This window comes from Pantherophis guttatus, chromosome 5 (assembly GCF_059756535.1).
Source record: "Pantherophis guttatus breed Tessera chromosome 5, ASM5975653v1, whole genome shotgun sequence".
In the NCBI taxonomy this organism is placed as follows: Eukaryota; Metazoa; Chordata; class Lepidosauria; order Squamata; family Colubridae; genus Pantherophis; species Pantherophis guttatus.
The window spans coordinates 57,796,145-57,815,202 of NC_142067.1; the positions used below are offsets into that span (position 1 = coordinate 57,796,145).

General features: G+C 34.0%; 1 protein-coding gene across 2 annotated transcripts in view; it reads left to right on the plus strand.

Annotated features, from left to right (window-relative positions):
• Positions 1-17,915, plus strand: part of PDXK (pyridoxal kinase) — a 51,867-nt gene extending 33,952 nt beyond the window's left edge. The window contains exons 5-12 of one of the 2 annotated variants that reach the window (XR_015734484.1): positions 2,326-2,372; positions 3,157-3,242; positions 4,349-4,394; positions 6,258-6,369; positions 7,548-7,684; positions 8,167-8,233; positions 9,725-10,023; positions 13,206-17,915. Coding sequence is in view for 1 of the 2 variants with exons in the window: in XM_034423906.3 (XP_034279797.1) it covers positions 2,326-2,372; positions 3,157-3,242; positions 4,349-4,394; positions 6,258-6,369; positions 7,548-7,684; positions 8,167-8,233; positions 9,725-9,837 (608 nt within the window). In the remaining variant the exon portion in view is untranslated. The remainder of the gene's footprint in view (positions 1-2,325; positions 2,373-3,156; positions 3,243-4,348; positions 4,395-6,257; positions 6,370-7,547; positions 7,685-8,166; positions 8,234-9,724; positions 10,024-13,205) is intronic. The other variant, XM_034423906.3, reaches the window with a different exon arrangement.
• The last annotated feature ends 1,143 nt before the right edge of the window (positions 17,916-19,058 follow it).

Here is a 19,058-nt window from a genome sequence, read left to right on the forward strand (position 1 = left end):
TATTATGACTAACAGCCCTGGAAAACACTAGGTTGAAGAAGGCTGCTATTCAGGTGTTTATGTTAGAAGAAATTAGTATTAGTCATCTTGACTTACAACTCAGTTTGGAGATAAAGGAAAATTGTACTTCTTAATTACAGTTCACATATATTTCAATTACAGTTCAAAAAAACACATTCACTTAGAATGCCTTCAAAATGTGATTCTGCAGATTTTGAAGAAAATGGTAGTAATTGAAGAGAAGTAGTCCAGCTTCTCTTCAAGAAGCCATTACTGAATCCAGTGGAACTGAGTAATTTGGCAGAACTGGCTAATCCAGCTCTGGAGATTTTCCCCATAGTTTCCAGGCAAGATTGCACTCCATTAATCAGAGCCAGTTTGCAATTTGGGCTCATGGCTTCTACTTGAGGAACAAGTGGCAACTGCAACTCAGAGGGCCTTTGAGTAACAACTCCATATTTTTTGCCAATTGAATTTCTGGATCAGGAAACCCAATTTATGGTCACTCTTGTCTTTTATCATCTCCTGATTGGATGTTGCAATGTGCTCTCATGGACTACACTTGAAGATCAACCAGAAACTGCAAATGCTCCAGAATTTGGTGGTACTGGTAGTAATAGATGTGCCTTGCTCTGCCCACATTACATCGTTGGTTCTCAATAGATATTTGGGTGCCATTCAAGATACTTGTTATTATCTATAAAGACTTACATGACATAGGATTTGGTTACTTTCAGCACTGCTTCTACCCTGTGGTCTCTGAATGTCACACTAGGTACACAGAATGGGCATGCCCCAGATCCCTTCTCTGAAGCAGTATCATCTAATGGGACATAAGCTATGTGCCTTCTCTATTACTACAATCCCATCCCACATTCCGAGGATTGGATCCTGTTGGCCCTCCCTAGAACCATGAAGACCTGGCTAGTCTCTTGTGCTCTGAACCAGGATGGTAGATGAGCCCATTGTGTGAATAAGTTTTTATCACTAATCTCAATTATATATTCATTATTTTGTATTAATTAATTATGACTTTGATTTTGTTTGGATTTTGGGGGGGGGTTGCATTGCATTTATTCTTTTTTAAGTTTTATTAAGTTTTATTTTGTACTAGAGTACAAAATTTTGTACTCTATTATTTTATTTCTGTCTAGAGTACAAAATTGTGAGAGGGATGGCCTTATAATTCTTTTAAATTAATAATTCAATATATCTCCATCACATTAATAACACTACTGAAAACTGTCCATAGGCTTCAAAAAGATACATGGGTTATATAAGAAGGCTCAAAAGCACTACAGACTAAGTTGGATTTGTAATGTTATCTGGAACTTGAGATAAACCTGTTAAATTACTATCTATTTTTAACTGCTATTTGCTCATGAATATAGAACAGAAAGCAAAACAGTAACCTTATCTGATGTTACAAGAGACAGCTACCTATTTATTACATACATTGTCTTATCTCTTCTAATATTAAAGAGGCAATTCATACCAGAATGTAAAGAGAATTTGAATACAGCACTCATTGAGAAGCTTGTACCACACGTAGCTATTACCTGCTGTCCTTGAGTTTTCAAATAAGGCTGTGTTGGATCAAATTATTATTATTATTTCTTTTGAAGAAGTAACACATTCTATCATGCTAAAACAGTCTTTCACAATGAATTTTCCTCTAGTTATAATGAACTGCTAAGTTTCCTCCAACTGTCATTAGCCAGGGAACAATAGCTCAAATCTATGATAGGCTGTTAGACTGGGAAAAGTTGTTATAGGGCATTGGACTGTTCCTGCTGTTGTTCTGGTCATTTAGATGGTCCGAGCTTGAGAAGTGTTTCTCTGATATTTTAAGATAGACGCACTACTTGTGATTTTGCTTGATTTCTTATGGACCCTGTAAAAATGCACAAATGACCATTCACACTTTGTGGAGAGAGAAAAGTTCTCCGAGAATGGACTCCAAGTCCAAAAGTGTGGAAGAATAAACCTCCCAGTGATCAACTCAGATTGGCTTCTGCCTCAAATGATCATTTTCTATTTTTTTTGGTATTGCTTTTACAGAGATCCACTTCTCAGCACAGGACAGGAACAATTTTTTAAAGCAATGAATACCACTATCATGTCATTTATCATGTTATTTAATGTGATACTATTGTCATTATAGAAGATCTCACTTACATCCCATTTCTGTACACTACTGGAAGTAGCATTGGAATTTGAAACAAGACTGATAGAGTTTTGTTTTAATTGTTACTAATTTTAAAGCATCCTTATGTGCTCCTACATGTTCCCTTCTTATGATTAAGTTTTAACTTTCTTTTGTAGTGTGTGATCCTGTGATGGGTGACAAATGGAGCGGGGAAGGCTATATGGTTGGTAATCCATTATGAATTTGGCCCATCTTTATAAACAAATGTGTTATGCCAAAGTAACTACACTTTGCAACATATTGTATGTTTTAGGCATAATAAACCTTACAGTATACAGCATTCATCAGAAATTATTAGGACAATCCCCCATACATGTATTTCCATGCTTATTCTAAAACAAATCAGTGTCAGTTTTCTGTGAAAAATACACCTAGGCATCTTCTATTTCTTCAGAACATTGCTTAAGACTAAACTGCTTTTGAACAGAAAGCTAATCCCAAGTTTTCATGAATGGACAGAAGAATGAGACTGCTTGAAGCATGGCTGCATAATGAGTGCTTCCATGAAAATCTGTTTATTGAAAGTGGCTTGTCAATGAATTTGAGTTATTTTCTTTGCCACTCTGACCTTTTTACAATTTTGCATTTTATTGTGTGGATGTGATGAGCAAATATCTAGAGTATTGTTACTATGCACCTCATATCTATACAAATCATACATTTTTTTTGCAAATATACATGAAAGAGCTGAACCATAGATACCTGAAGATTAGGAGACTGTATTGTACCTAGTTTGGAGCTTTTACAGCCTTATGTTGGGGATTGTCAACATTTGTTTTGACATTCCTTCACATGGAAACTTTCTAAATATACTTTACTTATGAGTGTTAGCTACCAGTTAATTGAGTGGAACTGTCGCTGCATGTGTTTGTATTTGAACCCTTTTCACTTTCCTAGAATGAACTGCCTAACCTTCTAAAATTATTATAACTTCCTTTGTTTTACAGTATGTTCCAGAGGACCTCTTTCCAGTGTATAAGGATAATGTGGTACCTGTAGCAGATATAATAACACCAAATCAGTTTGAAGCTGAGTGAGTACTGTTACAAATTTTCCAAAAAAAATATTTTTTTCATTGTTCAGCAATGAATAGCAACAACAAAAGATGATGATGATGAAGAAGAAGAATAGGCTTAGGAGTTTTCTTGCCCTCTGAAAAATCAAACTTTAAAAAATGTATAAACTCAGTTGTTGATTTAAAAATAGTAAATTAGTGTCTCTTTAAAGGACACAAGTACATTTTTTTCTTCTTTTCTGGATAGTTTTTTTAAAACTATCATGTGGGAAGGAAATTCAAAAATACTTTTATGGAGTAAAACTGTTAATCCTCTTACTTGCATTCAAGCTAAGATAAAAATAAATCTATTATGCATTTACTGTTCTTCAAAAAATGCATTTTTGAAAACTACTGTTGCCAGTTGCACAGTGTGTAAATAGTGCAATATGTAGATTTATCCTTAATGGGATTGTTAACTAAGAAGATTGGCAGGATCTACTTTTTCATATAGATGCGAGTATTGGAATGTCTACATCAATGGCTTCATTTTGGGACCAACATGTTTCAAAACATTTCATTCATCAAAAAGTGGCAAAATTACTTCAGAAGTAAATTATACCTGCTTTTGAGAGACACTTCAGCAGAAATCAACAGAATAAAGTTAAACTTGTTCTGAATTCCTGAAATAATTAACTCAGTGAAGAGGTTCAATCTCTGTTGGGAATTCTGCTCAAGTGCCTTTGAAGCTAAGGTAGCTGCAGAATCATTTTGAGTGGATAGCGATTCTGAACACAGGTGCAAAGGCTAAATGAGAAGGAATTAGAATCATACTTTGTGGAATTATGGTAAGCTTGTGGAGTTACTGATAGTTTCTTTAAAAAATCCATCTTGAGCTTCCATTAAATTAGGTTTTAGGCAGAGAATACCATACTTTGGCTTCAATAATATATCTATTGTATTGAATAGAATGGGACAAGAGAGTGGTTAAATAGATTGGTACAATTTTTTTTTACAAATTTTATCTCATTTAGCACTAAAAGAGATTTAATTGATATTTTTCACCAAAATGTTCCATGAAAAACATGGAAATTATATTTCTAATGGGAAAAATAATGTTTAAAATTTTTATTTCCTTACTTTAGGTTACTTACTGGCAGGAAGATACACACTGAAAAAGAAGCAATAGAAGTAAGTGTGTTGGAAGCAAGGCTTCTCCTTCAGTGTTTTAACAGGATAAGCTACATCTCTTTTCTACTAAAATCCCACTATCCATTATACATAAAATTATAAATTAGAAGTGACTGTGCTATCTGTCAGCAATAAATGAATTGGAGAATATCAGATTTGATCTCCAACTGCTATGTAGTACTGCTCCTGGTGTTTATGCCAATTTTGTAGTAATGATATTTGAGCTCCTGTGATAAACAGATTCCACTTTACTACAGAGGTTACTTATCCTAGAACATTTCATTAAGGAAATATGTTAATACATCTATATTTTTTGTTTGGGGTATCTATTAATTTCACACCTTTAGCAGATAGTAAGACTCCTAGTTCCTGATAATTATTTTATCCTTCAAATTCCTGACAATCCACATATAAGACTTCCAAAATTATTGCATCAGCCACATGAAAAGGTGACAAGTAGAATATTTTGTTCTCAAGCTAATGCCTTGATGAAATTATACAGAAAGAACTCTGCATTTCCTGGTATTACTGTTGTTAACCTATTGCTATTAAGGAAGGGTATTTAAGGAATTAGGCTCTTTTGGGAAGTCAGTGTACTGTGGCTAGCTATTTCTTAGATTTGGTATTACCAGCCTTTCTCTAAGATACTTGGATTTCATCTTCCAGAATGCATCAACCATCATAACCACATTTTAGAATGTTGGGAGGTGAAGTCTGTGTAGTTCGATGGAGACCATGTTGCAGAAGGCTATGCTAAATCAAAATAAAATCAGTTGTATTATATGTTGTAGAGTGCATGATACTGTTTTCATGGCATAATCCTGCCAATAATGTATGTGGAAGTGCCATTGATATCAGTGTCCATTGGATGTCCCGTCCTGTTATTATTGCTTCAAGATATGTAGGTTGGATTAAAGGCAGTGTATCTGATTCTTGCAGTAAAATATTTTGACATTAATTTTACTAATTATATTCTGTCAAAATGAAACTCTCATTCTAAGACAATATTATCAAATGTCAAATTAACTATTTTAGCTGCAGAAGTGAAAGGCCCAACTTTAGTAGTCTGCAAATTAACAAGTTTAAGCTTTAGCTTGGCCACCTGTTAAAATCTCTATTGAAAAATTTTCCTTAACATATTGCTTTATTCTCATACAATATTATAGGATGTAGGAAAATCTACCAACTATAAAACAGGGTTGTTGTAAAGTCATCTCAGTCTTTTAATGTTCTATGTTAATTGGCTTTTAGGAGATGAACACTCATTTTGTGACAAGATATTAGTTGGAAAAGACAATTCAACATATTCTATAAAGCGAGCTCCAATTGCTTTGCAGGCTAGTTGGTATGAAGGACATAATCTTACCATCTCTGTCTCTACTTCCAAGTTCCTTTTACTATAACCAGAACCAAAACCAGTTTTAACTAATTCAGTTGCAGCTGCTTTCCTAAAGTCATTCTAGAAAATAGTCTCACATCAGCATAGCTGAAATGTTGGTTCTCAGAAGGAAAATGATGCTGCATTTTGCCATCGTGCTCTTTTGTTCAGATATTCTCATTTTTTCTGTTTCCTTGCAAAAAATATCTTTCTTTCTATTAGTGCCATAGATCTACTGACTGAAAAAACCAGATCTAAGAGATTTATACATGCCTGCATGCACTGAAGCAGTTTATTGCCAGAGCGATTTGACCTCTCATAAGGATAGTTTTAAATAACTGAAGCTGTGAAAAAAAAATTTCTTTGTATTATATTTTATATTAAAAGGCATGCAGTTTAGACACTTATGTCCCAAAAAGCATAGTCACCATCTCACAAAACACACATATTAATACTAACATATTTCCCCTCATATATTTGGAAAGGTAATGGATATGCTCCACAATATGGGACCAGAAACGGTTGTAATCACCAGCTCAGACCTTCAGGCACCTTCAGGAAACGATTATCTGATTGCGTTAGGAAGCCAAAGGAGAAGTATGTTTTATTTTTAATCAATCATCTTTCCTATTGTTAGAGCATTTACAGGTAGCTTGACACTTACCTATTTTTTCCCATTTCTGTATAAAGTAATTAAAACAAAGCTTTGTTTTCAGTTACTATTCAAATGTATAAAGCACTAATTGCAGAAACATACAAATAAATATTTAAGCTGCAATCCTGTCTCACTTGAGAGTATGGACTTTTGAATTAAATAGAGTTTGTTTTTGAGCAGGTATCACTTAATATGAGTCAGTGATTTTCTGCTTAATAGAACATTGCTTTGTTGTTGCAATAATGCTATATAAAATAATCTTATATACAACATGGAGGAAGGCTACAGATCATGGAATGATTATAACTTTGCCCTCTTCAATAATAGTGGTGATGCCAATTATATTCAAGAGATATATTAGGCAATTTAAAAAAATAATATTTTATGTTCTGATAAGCAATTTGCATTCTTTTAATGCTGATTTGTTTAAAATGGGTGGGATTCACCATTCCATTCTCTAGCTGTCACTCCTTTTAAAATAATTGGTTATATTGTATACCGTTAGTATTTACTAAAGGAAGTCAAACTGTTCAGGTGCTGAATCACTTTATAAATGGACTTATGTGAGTTAGATACATCGCCCACATCATGCAGAAGCTGCACAGGATCTGAAATGCCAATTACACAGAATTCCATATCATACGTAGCTGTATATTCTACTGGGTGAAGGAAAACACTGTGAATGAAACAGCTTTTCAGATGTGTTGACTCATTGGAGCAGGTTATCACAGTTCAAAAGGTGTAATTGAGCCAACAGAAAGTAACTAATTTCACTTGTAAACTTTTCATTCCACATTCTCCAAGAGATTCCAAGTTTTCATTGAAAGAGGAAACTTCAGGAAAGGCATACGTGCCTAAAGATTGCGGGGTGGGGGATCCTTAATTTTGCAAAGTCCACTAGCCCAATTCAGTGTCAAAGTCCAATACTTTATTTTTTTTCTTGTGCTCCCATGGAATTGCAACATGCACCCAATATTGTTCATAACTTGTTCACTATCAGTGCATCTAAATTTGGGCTCTGATTTACTGTAATTTATGACAAAGCCATGCTAAGATGTACTGTTCTATGTGATTACATAACTGAGAAGAATATAACTAACATGTAATAATGCCTTATTAGCTACAGCAGATGGCACTATAGTGACACAAAGGATCCGAATAGAATCTCCCAAAGTAGATGCTGTCTTTGTTGGAACAGGAGACCTATTTGCTGCTATGCTCTTGGCTTGGACTCACAAACACCCAGACAATTTTAAGGTATGGATTGATTTTTGTTTTCATTTCTTCTCTGTATCAGTTACAGAAAAAAAATATTTGCATGGTTCTCAACAGGATCAAGAGATTAGGCAAAATAAGGCTATATATTAGGTTAGTAAAAGTCTGGATGGCCATAAAAAAATTCTAAAATAAAGTGAGAGCCTTATCTGGAAATGATGCTAAGGTTCTGTTTTAACATAATTAGAGTGATAATGGACAAACTTTGGATGTTAAACCACAATCTATAGTTTTACCCACCAAAGAAAAAAACATAACAAACCAACTTCTGTCAGGCTTAGTATGGTGTGTCATTCAGGACAGCATTTCTATAATAGGGAAATAGTTTAAAAAGTAAAACACTTTGATTTGTATTTTGTATCCAATTTAAATAATTATTTAAACTGTAAATCAATATTCAATGTGGTCAGAATCAGTGAAATGGTAATATCGTAAAACTTTCCCCCCCCTTTTTACAATTGCAGATGGCCTGTGAAAAGACAGTATCTGCAATGCAACATGTTTTGCAAAGGACCATCAAGAGTGCAAAGGGTGGGTCAATTTTACAATGATTCTTCAATGATTTATTTATTTATTTAGCATATGGTTCTACATCCAGTATATTCAATTATTATTAGAAGGTTTACTAAAAAGTATCATTGCTGAGTGAATGAGCATGTGATTTGTTCAAGTCCCCAGTTCAGTTTCCTTTACCTCTAGTTGAAAGGATCAAGTGGTCAGATAATAATGAGGCAACTAGACTTCTGTGCTGACTTAATGGTTATATTCATATAACATAGTAACTCATGGTATACCTTATGGTTTGTTGAATTATGAATTTGAACAACACATTAATCATACAGACAAAACTCACACAAGGAGCTAATTATCACATTTAGCCTAATCTGTTATGTAAATCCAATAAATTGCTGAGTCCCATTATGACTCCCACTAAGCCATAATATGATTTGGGGGGGGGAGGGGCATTATATAATGTGAGAATCCACTCATATATTGGTTTACATTATGTGTAAAACAAACCACCATTACTTCTTCAGCAATAGTGACAACAATATTATGTAACAACCCAACCAAAATAACAGTCAAGTTTATATGCAAGTGTCCTTGGAGTTCTGATTAAATTAATCCATTGTTTAATATGCTACAGATATTTTCCAAACTTCTGGGAAAAAGTAATTTAACTTTTGATAAATCTGTCTTGTTTGATCTTTAAAATTTGTTGGATCCAGTTACTTCCTGAACTGCCTTAATTTGGGCCACAATTTGTAGCTTTATCATTAGAAAAAGGAAGAAAAAGTATGATGCTCTATTTCCAGCCAATGTGATGCTGGGATGGAGAAAGTTGCCCCATTTACAGAAAATTGTTCTGATTATGAATATTGGCCACAAGATGGTTTGGTATGGTGCTGAATAACTTATACTAGAGAGAAATACTAGAGAGAAAACTGCAAATGTTTTTTAGTTTGCTTTTCATTGTAAAAGCAACTTCAAAGTACAAATAAGTAAACCATAAAATGCACTTTTCAATGTATGAAATTAAAACAACAAAACAAAAAAAAGATAGCAATAATTCTGACACACACACACACATATATACTACTTCACTAAAACACAAATACAAATTGGGTTTGTTATGTGGGTGACTCATTTTATGACCATCATGATTTACGACCGAAACGGACAGGCTCCACTTTGATCATAGGTCTACCTGTAAATAAATTGTTAATATCTTCCAACAGTCAGAGCAGACTAGATTTATTTCCCAGAGACAGGCATTCAAAGATTTGGGGTCATCACAAAAAAAAACCCTGCATATCCAAGACTTACAGATTTCACAATTCTTATTAATGTTCTATATATTAAAACTTCATGCACTGATCTTAAAACTGTAGTAGAAGGACAGTAACGTTTATTGATGATGGGAGAGTTGTAGATCTAGGAGAACTGAGATTTTCTGCTATGCTGTTTTATATTAATATTAAATTTCCATGGTATTGTGTTTTTTGTTTGTTTTCTTTTAAGACCAAGCTGGAGAAGGAAACAAACCTAATTCAGCCCAGCTGGAACTGAGGATGGTCCAAAGCAAAAAGAACATAGAAAATCCAGAGATAATAATAACTGCTACTGTGTTATAAAGGTTGTGTATCTCCTAACAACGCACAATGTATTGATGTCCTCATTTTCTTTCCTGTAAATTGTGATGTTTGCCTTAGATCTGTGACAGAAACCTGACTTCCATGAAATAGTGCCCAGCATAGATGAGATCCACTACCAAGCACATGTGCTGGCCTTGCTTGAATTAAGAAGAGAAAAAAAGTTAGGTGTGTATTACAGCTCCCTCCCAGGTATGAAAACGGCTGTCAAATTAATTTAATCTCATTATAAAACCTGGGTATAAGCACACAAGGTTTCCTGCCTTGCCAAAGATTTCAAGACTGCATTTTTAGTGAACTGATTGACTGGAGTATATAAACTGGTAAAGTGTCATGTGCCAATTAAGTAGTTTACCATTTCCCTTAAATGAAGAGGTTTGGTAGCCTGCTAAAATATTCAGTACCTCAACTGTTCTGGAGCATAAGAGAGGTTCAGGCAACGTAAGGGGATGGGTGGGTGGGTTTTTAGGTACCGTACACAGGCCTTGGAGGTATAACATGTCTGAACCATTCGCATCTGTGAATAAATTCAAGATTCCACTGTCCAGAGGTGCTAATACTTTACTATCAAACTATTAAAAATATCCCATGTCTTATTTTTATTTAGAAAGAAATGATGATGTGTAGAATATAATGGTAATTCTACCTCTGATAGAATAGGCTTGATTCAATTTTATCAGCATTTTCCTTAACCAATACTTACTGTGAAATCTGAGTATCCCAGTTCATCTTCTGACAACTAGGAGTGACGTGAAAGGCTATGTGTTACATATTAAGACCAATTCACTGTTTATTGCTGCGGATGAGGGTATTCCTGCTCTATGAATGGAGAATTAAATTAAAGCACCATCTAATAAATCAGTTACACCAGAGGCAGAGTTTTAATACACTAAGCATTGCTGTTGTAGTTTCTATCCCTTTCAAAAACATAGCACACTGTCTGGAAAAGAACATAGATTTTTCTGGGAGTTTAATGCCCATTAATATTGATTAACCAGTACAGACCAGTCTCATGAATTTACAGTTATTAATGTTTTACTCTAAAATAATTAAGTTGTACATTGCATGAAATGTAAACATGCCTAAATACTTTGGAAGTCAGTAGAGTACAGGACTTCTTTCACATGCAATCTCTTCGAATATACTGGTGTAGGTTTTCATGGCCAGTATCTGTTGTGATGTGTTGGGCTTCAGGGTTTAGTGATGGTGGCCTAGACAGACAATAGATTTTCTGATGTTTCACTGGTGACTGTGGTTGTAGCCATCTTTGCCTCTGAAGGTACCAGCCACAGTTGCCAACTAAGCATCAGGAACCTGTTGTCTAAATCTCAGTCATTGAACTCTGAAGCCCTACACTGCCCAATCTCTTTGAAATTACTAAATTAGCTTTGATTCTCTTTATCTATTAGGCTTAAGATCATGCACAGTTAATTTAAAATTTTAAGTCTCATTTCTTTGCCCCCATTGTTGATTTTTCCATAAGTAATATGGAACAGATAAAACAGGGTATCATATCAATCCACGATCCTTCTTTACAGGTAACCAGGGTATTTTCATTATTTCTATTAAATATCCTTTTCTTGGGACATCTTTGAAACTCAGATTCTTGCAAAAGTGCTGTCATTAACATGTGAAACTCTTGAACCAACCTGTGAATTCCATTCTTAGAATCTTAAAGACTTATTAACTTTCATTTATTAAAAATATTTAAATGATCTAACCTTCATACATCTGAAGGGTTTTTTCTTTCTTTCTCCAAAGTGGTCTTCAGCATCAAACAAGTTTTTCACTTGTGGCCTGTTTTAGGGCTAGGGCAATATAAGACCTTCTCTGTCTTCTGGAATAGCCTTTCACTAATGTGTAGGCATTAATGTCTTTGCTAAGCATGACATAAGCAAGGGCGGTAAATAGTAACACCTACGTCTTGCCTGTGGAAAGAATTAAAATATAAACAACACTAGCACATCATTGATTGCTTTCATAAACTACATTGGCCAAATATTGCCTACATGCCCTGTCCCAGCCTTTTGATATGCAATCATAGCATCTGTACTTGAAGGCAAAAGACATTTTGAACCACTTCCTAGACACTACACTGTTTTGGAAGCCATGTTTGCTTCTCTTACTAGAAAATGACAGTATAAGCCCTTTTTCATAGTTTCAAGCATTCCATTAGATGAATCAACTTCATCTTGGTAAAATTCTGATTTCAGGTTTTCAGGTCAAAGCACAAGAGATTCCAACACTATCTCCCAAATCACTGTATCATCCAGATATAACTTGACTGGATACCTGGTTTGCTATAGAAATACCACCTTTAAAAGTTTTATTTAATAGTTTAGACCAATGGAACTATTTTTTTTCCTTTGTCTCTTTTTCAGAATGTTCACTTTGAATAAGAACTTCTTTCACTTACTCTTTTTAATTGTTGGAGGCAAAATACAAACATGATTCCTGTTAAAACATATTTAACAGATCTGAGAGAAATACATTCCCTTTAAGATTAAATCAAAAGGCAAACTCTGTATCTGAAAAAGTGTTTCTCTTGTTGAAATATGGAAAAATTCTATAATTGACTGAAATTTGCAGTCATTTTTCTATTGTTTTCTATTGTTACAGTTTCCATGAAATAAGCAGTTAAAATGTAGGAAATCTGACAATCTATTACCACATGAGATTCCTGCCAACAGAACCAAACAAAGCAGTTATGTTAACAATTGCCATTCTAACTTTTTTTAAAAATGCAATATCAGTATTGGATACTGATTGGATTGAATAGCTAGGTAGGGATTCACTGCCCTTCCTAGATCCAACATAGTATTTGGACTAGGGGAATATAGTTTTGGGAAAAAAATACCTGAGCACAGAGACTTTACATCTGTTAAGCTTATCTGGACATTTAAAAGAATATAAAACATATCAAGGATTAAAGTTGCATTCTACTTATATCACTACTCACAATTTGGGGAAATTTGAAAATTGATAATCATCATTCTTGCCCTGTGCTCCTAGTAGGTGAATTAGTGCCATAATATTCCTAAATCTGGGGCAACCTATATTGAGACTCATCATCTTTCATAGAAAAATAGATATTTAAAGCTGCAATAATAAAAAATATGCTACCAGTTGAACTGGTAATTTTCTAGGAGAATTAGGCTTTTACAAAATTAGCTCTCTTGTCATAAGTTAACCAGTATGTATTAACTCAAACTGAGCATTTGGAATTTGGGTTGTTTTTTGTTTTTTTTTTTAGATAAATGAGAATCATTTTATTTTTAAAGAAAAAGTGAATGTTTATTCAATGCAGAATTTTAATTATGTCAAACCTTTTCAAATGCCTTCTCTTATAGAATAATCACCAAGCCAGTACAACTGTAACCTTAGCCAGGCATCCAGCTAGTCTGGAGAACAGCAAAATATTCCTTTTGGAGGAAAGAAAAGATCCCTTCAAATTCAACCTTCATCTTCATTTTATAATAAATTTTATATATTACTTTAAAATGATGTATTTTAATACTAAATATTATTTATCTGTATTTTTAATTCTGTGCTGGCTAATTTTAATCATTCCCCTAATTTTGAGGAAAATTCAGCAAACACTTTTGTTCCTGCTATAGACATTGATTCTTATGTTTGAGACTCAACAGGAAGTCACTAAAGAAAAGGAAATATAAAAGTTCAGTGTTATCAAGAACATTGGTAGTTGCTGAAATTTTTAATTGCTTTACATTATCTGATTATATATACAGTAAATCAACATATTGCATAGAACAGTGATTCGGTTTTCCTATGACTGTTTTTTCTTTTAGCAACCAGTTCCAAATACTTTTGGAATCAGAAGTACACAAAGCTACTAACAAATACTTCATATATTGGCATATTCATTTAAAGGAAAGAACATTTCATAGAGTAGTTGTCCTACTTACAGGCCCATCCATGTCATTTTTATCCTCAACTGAGTTTCAATATATATATACTATAGATGACTGTTCCCCGAGTATACATGTCGGGCACCAGCACTATCCTCACACATTTGCTTTTATCTGGAATGAGATATAAGGAAAGAAGATGCTGGCAGTATTCAATCATCTCTCTGTGTTCATTTTTTCCCCAAAGAGCAGTGAAATGGATCAGAAGAGAGGCAAGGATTTACTATAGCCATAGGTGGGTTTGAGTAACACATAGGCATCAAAATTTCTAAATAAGGCCTGCAGAATGCTACTTCTTTTAAAATGTTGAGCTCTCACATGGAATCTTACCATTCTTTTGTGGGAACTCAGGATGAGATAATTGTATATTATTTTGGCATTACAAAAATGCAGTTTTGGCATTTTCACTATTGTGTGAGATTGTATAATGATAACGACCATTTCTAAAGGTTACCAGTCCCTGTCATAAACCATAGCAAAATCACTGGCTGAATAATACAAACAATAAAGTGGTTTCTTGGCTTGGCTTTAGCCATTTTCCTAAAGTGTGAACCTAATTATGTTTTTCAGCATCAGCAACTTAAGATACTTTAATGCAAGGAACTAGACTCATTCTTTCTCTCTCTCTCTCTCTCTCTCTCTCTCTCTCTCTCTCTCTCTCTCTCTCTCTCTCTCTCTCTCTCTCTCTCCCTCCCTCCCTCCCTCCCTCCCTCCCTCTCCACACACACACACACGGAAAGACATATGGATACAAAGCTGATCTGGACTAACTGATCTGGCCTAGCTGGATAAGAAACATGTTGGATCTAAAAAAGTTAAATAGTGTGTATTTTAATACTGGCAGAAGTATTGACATATAACACTAAGTTGAATAACTACTACTACCATACTTTTTAATAGTTGTTTTAACAAAAATGAATGGTGGTGATAATTTCTTGCTCATATGCATCCCACTTTTGGCAAGGACCGTTTCAGTATATCTATGAAACTAATTTTTATTAATATGGTTTGAATTGTTTGTGATTCAGAAGAAGCTAATTATGTTCTTTAAAAACGTGTAACTGAATTCTGACATGCTTAGATTTTAAACAAAATGGCTTCAGAAGATGACAATGTTGTGCACAGAAATCAATAGCGGGGAAATAGTTAAGCAATTAATTATCTTCCTGAAGTTATTTTTTTCTTTAAAATATACTGAGTGGGGAACCTCGACTACATTTGCACATACTGTAATCTTTTACTAGCTCCCCAGCAGGACCAAAATTCATATAAAATGAAGCTTTAATTAACTTTAATGTATTCAGTTCTTTCTCACAACCTTGAACATAATAACATGTAGAAAATAAGTAGAAACACGTGTGTGAAAACATACAAATCTTTGCATTTTAACATGCTTTTGAGAAGCATGTACATATATTAAAACTGCTTTATTTTGATATTTCTTTACCAAATTGTATTCAAAATGCAGCAAATCTGATCAACGCAATACTTTACAAAGAATTTAGAGGACCAAGATTTCTAGCTAAAGATACTGCCTTGAGTTCCCTGATCTGTAATCTTGACTGGGTGGTGTTAATTATTGTCTTTCTGATACTGTGATCATACTTGTTTCTTGATTCATAATATATAGCAAGAAAGATTGTAATAAAATTATCTTTATTCAATACTACTGTGCATAACTATGGTTAGATTTTCTTTTTGTTGTAAGGTACGTCAAACTTAAACAAAACCAGATTAGTTTTATAGTGCTGTTAAATCAGGTGGCCTTTATTTTTATTTTTTTTCATTATTTGATGTAAACATGTGGATGATGATTGAGGATCATAATGTGAATGGTGGCTGAGGATCATTATCAGCATGTGAACTGTCTAAAGAGAATCAACAGTCAAATAACCATGAGTTCATACGAAGGGTCCAATCTACCCTGAAGAATGAGCATTTTCATTCTAAAGTGGCATGGTTATTTGTATCCTTTAATTAAGTTGTATGGAGAAGAACTATACAAAGCTTTGGATGTTTTATTTGGAATATTCATGAACACAAAGGTTGCACTTGTCTGCAGTGCATTAAATCAGCCATTTTGTTTCCCAAGACTAAGCAGATGTTTTAAAGTATTACATGCAGGACCAAAAGTACCTTTTGGAGATCAATTCCAAAGGACTACATAGCCCTTGTAATGAGGTTTTATCTATATAAAGTGTAGGTAAAATGGATGATGAGCATTTCATTACATATTCTGCACATCTACGTAGTTCAATATGTTTACAAAGTAAGTTAGGGATATTCAAAGTGACTGAATCTACAACTGAACTTTAGAAATTGCCAGACATGTAACAATTAATTTTATCTTTTCCCCTCTTCTGATCATTGTTGATTTGGTGGCTCTAATCCCAGCAATAGCCCATAGCCTTTAGATTAAGGCTAAGAGATAGGGGGTTGATCAGTGCTTGCTACTACATTAAATTACCTTTGCACTCTCACATTCAGTACGAAGATATTTGGGAAAAAGTATACAGAAACTGACTATATTATTGATCAGTTATTCTGATCTCTGAGCTGCTTACACAAAAATCTGCATTTATAAGAACTGGAAACTTCTAATGGGAAAAGAATATTAGAGCCAGCAATATCAATTAATTAATAGACCACTCTCATATTTTTTTTCCCAAGAATCTCCTGCTTTTAAACTTGAAATGTTGTGGACCATGTCTGTTTGTGATGTAAACTGTGGCCTAATATTTCTCCTTTCCAAATGGATCATAGTTAGAAATCATTCTGTACAAACTTAAATCATATTAATCACAAGGTAACAAGACTTGGAGTGCTAATTGAACACAGTTGCAATTTGAGAACCTTATTGAACTATTTCATTCAAATGTAAAACACTGTGTTAGGTATTAAGTAGTTAGTAGATCACCTGCATGGGAAATGGCATCCGAATTCCAGCTTAATTAGAATACTGAACTTCCTCCTTTAGAGATGGTACACATGCAAATGCATTTGTGCTTTCTCAGATTTTTAAGAAGTGTAAAATTTAATCCTTAAAATAAAACCTAAAAGAATGGAAGTGGCGTTTATGGTGAAATTGGCAAAATATAAAAAGCAAATATAATAGCAAAGAAACACATTACCCTCCTACTGCTTTAGATTAAAGTGAGGCTATGGAGAAGGGTGTGATCTTTTGGCCAACTGCATATGCTATTTTCCAAACTTCTAGCCCTAGGTCTGGATGATGCCATCCAAAGACAATAGATACCTGTGCAACTGGTACTGGTACTCCAAGTTTGCCTGCCTTTTTGAGCAAAAATGTATTCTTGAACTTAAGACTTGTATTAAAAATCATGGTTTGGGTACATTTAAAGAACACAAAGTAGAGGAAGCACATAAAAGATACTGCTAAATTGTGCCATATGTTAATAAGTGGAAATTATGTGTATCTTTGACATATTGCCTTTCATTGCATTGCTAATTAGAATAATAGTTGTGTCTAGAAGAATGTGGCATGTGTACTCTGTGTGTGTCTTGAAGTTCTATGTACATGAAATTAACGTAGAAATTGAAGGCTTAGCAATGCAGGCCTTCAACAAGGGAAATAAAATTATATATTTTTATAGACAGTTGTACAATTTTAGGTCTCAGCTACAGTACATCATATCAGCTTCTTCCAAGAATGTAAAGCTGCAAGATTGGATAGAAGAGGGTGGCTGTGGAAATGAGAAAGAGAGTTCAATCAACCCCAACAGCCCTAGATGGATTTAATTAAAGATGCCTTTGAAATATATTTTTAGCTCTAAAATATTAAATGGAGAATATTTGCGAGCAAACTTTCTATGTCTATGACATTTGTGTAGTGCTTTGTATTGAAGAAATCAAATGGTTCTATGTTTATACTTCTTATTAATTGTTCTTGAGTTGTAGGGACAATAAGTAGACAAATAGTTTTTATTCCAGAAAAAAAGAATTTATGTGATGTGCAGTTGTGTATAACTGTTAGTGGCCACTGTCCCTATGAAGAATGTTGTTTGTATATTTTCTGGTTTGGCACATGTGACTTTTATCCATTTTGTAGTAAAGTTTACATGCTAAAATATGTAATAAGTAGAAAGATAATAAAGTCAATGAACAATCTAAGTGAAGACCAAGATTTAATTCCTGTTGAACAAAGTGCGATGGTTATTCTATTTATGTACTTTTTTTAAAAAAATGAGTCTCCTAAGTCTTGTGCTTCATTAAAATGAAGCATAATAACTGAGCTAGTGATGTTATGATTCTCCAGAAGGTCCCCTGTACGTTTACTCAAATTAATACGGGACATACTTACATCCAAAAAAAAGCATATAAAGAGAAAATTATTTTCTGGGAGAATATATTCTGTAGATGTAATCATAAAAGAATGGAAACAGTTAAAAGCATTTTTTAAAAGCCTCAAATTTTCTAGATTAGATTCTATAAAATAATCAAAAAGAAGATTACAGGATATTAGTTTTCTATTTTCTTCTTCAAGAGAAGAATTATCTTTTGCATTACAGGTTACAGTATATTCTTGCATAAAGCCATCCATGAATTTTTAACTAGTATACCATGAAAAATGTGCCACTTGCAGATAAGCCAACCCTCAATTTTTTTCTATATTTTAATATTCACAATTGGCTTATCTGTGGGTGGCACATTTTTCATTGCATTTTGATTTAAAATTTGAGGGTCTGTTTCCACAGGTGGGCTTATTAATGAGTATGTACAGAATATATGGATAAAGAATATTTGGATAACAACTTCCCTCTCTCCATATATACCATGCAAAAGTCTTAGGCCACCATTAGAATTGTTGTGGCAATGGTATAATAACCATATATAATTATGGCTCAGTCTCCTCATTAGAATACAACAGGAAATTTGTAGGCAGTATTTAAAAATAGGATAAAGCAGAAAAAAACAGCTTCCATAGGCTTAAGTGGCAAATATGTAGCATGACCTCCCCTTACACTTGAGCAACAGCAAACACCTGGCTCCCATAAACCTAAATGAAATGAAACCCCAAGTGTTGTCATTGCTAACATCTCTATGTGTCCTACCATTTTATGCCAAAATGGACGTTGGTCTTAACCTGATACCTCTTTTCTCGATCAGAAGGAAACAGCAGTCAGACTGGGTATGACTCCTCTATGCAGCATGGGACTGAGTCTCCTAAATTTGAATAGCTCCGCCCTCCTGGCCCAGTGTTTCGGCGAGGGCTCTGGTGCAGACTGACGTGTCTTCCTGTAACGAGAGAGAATA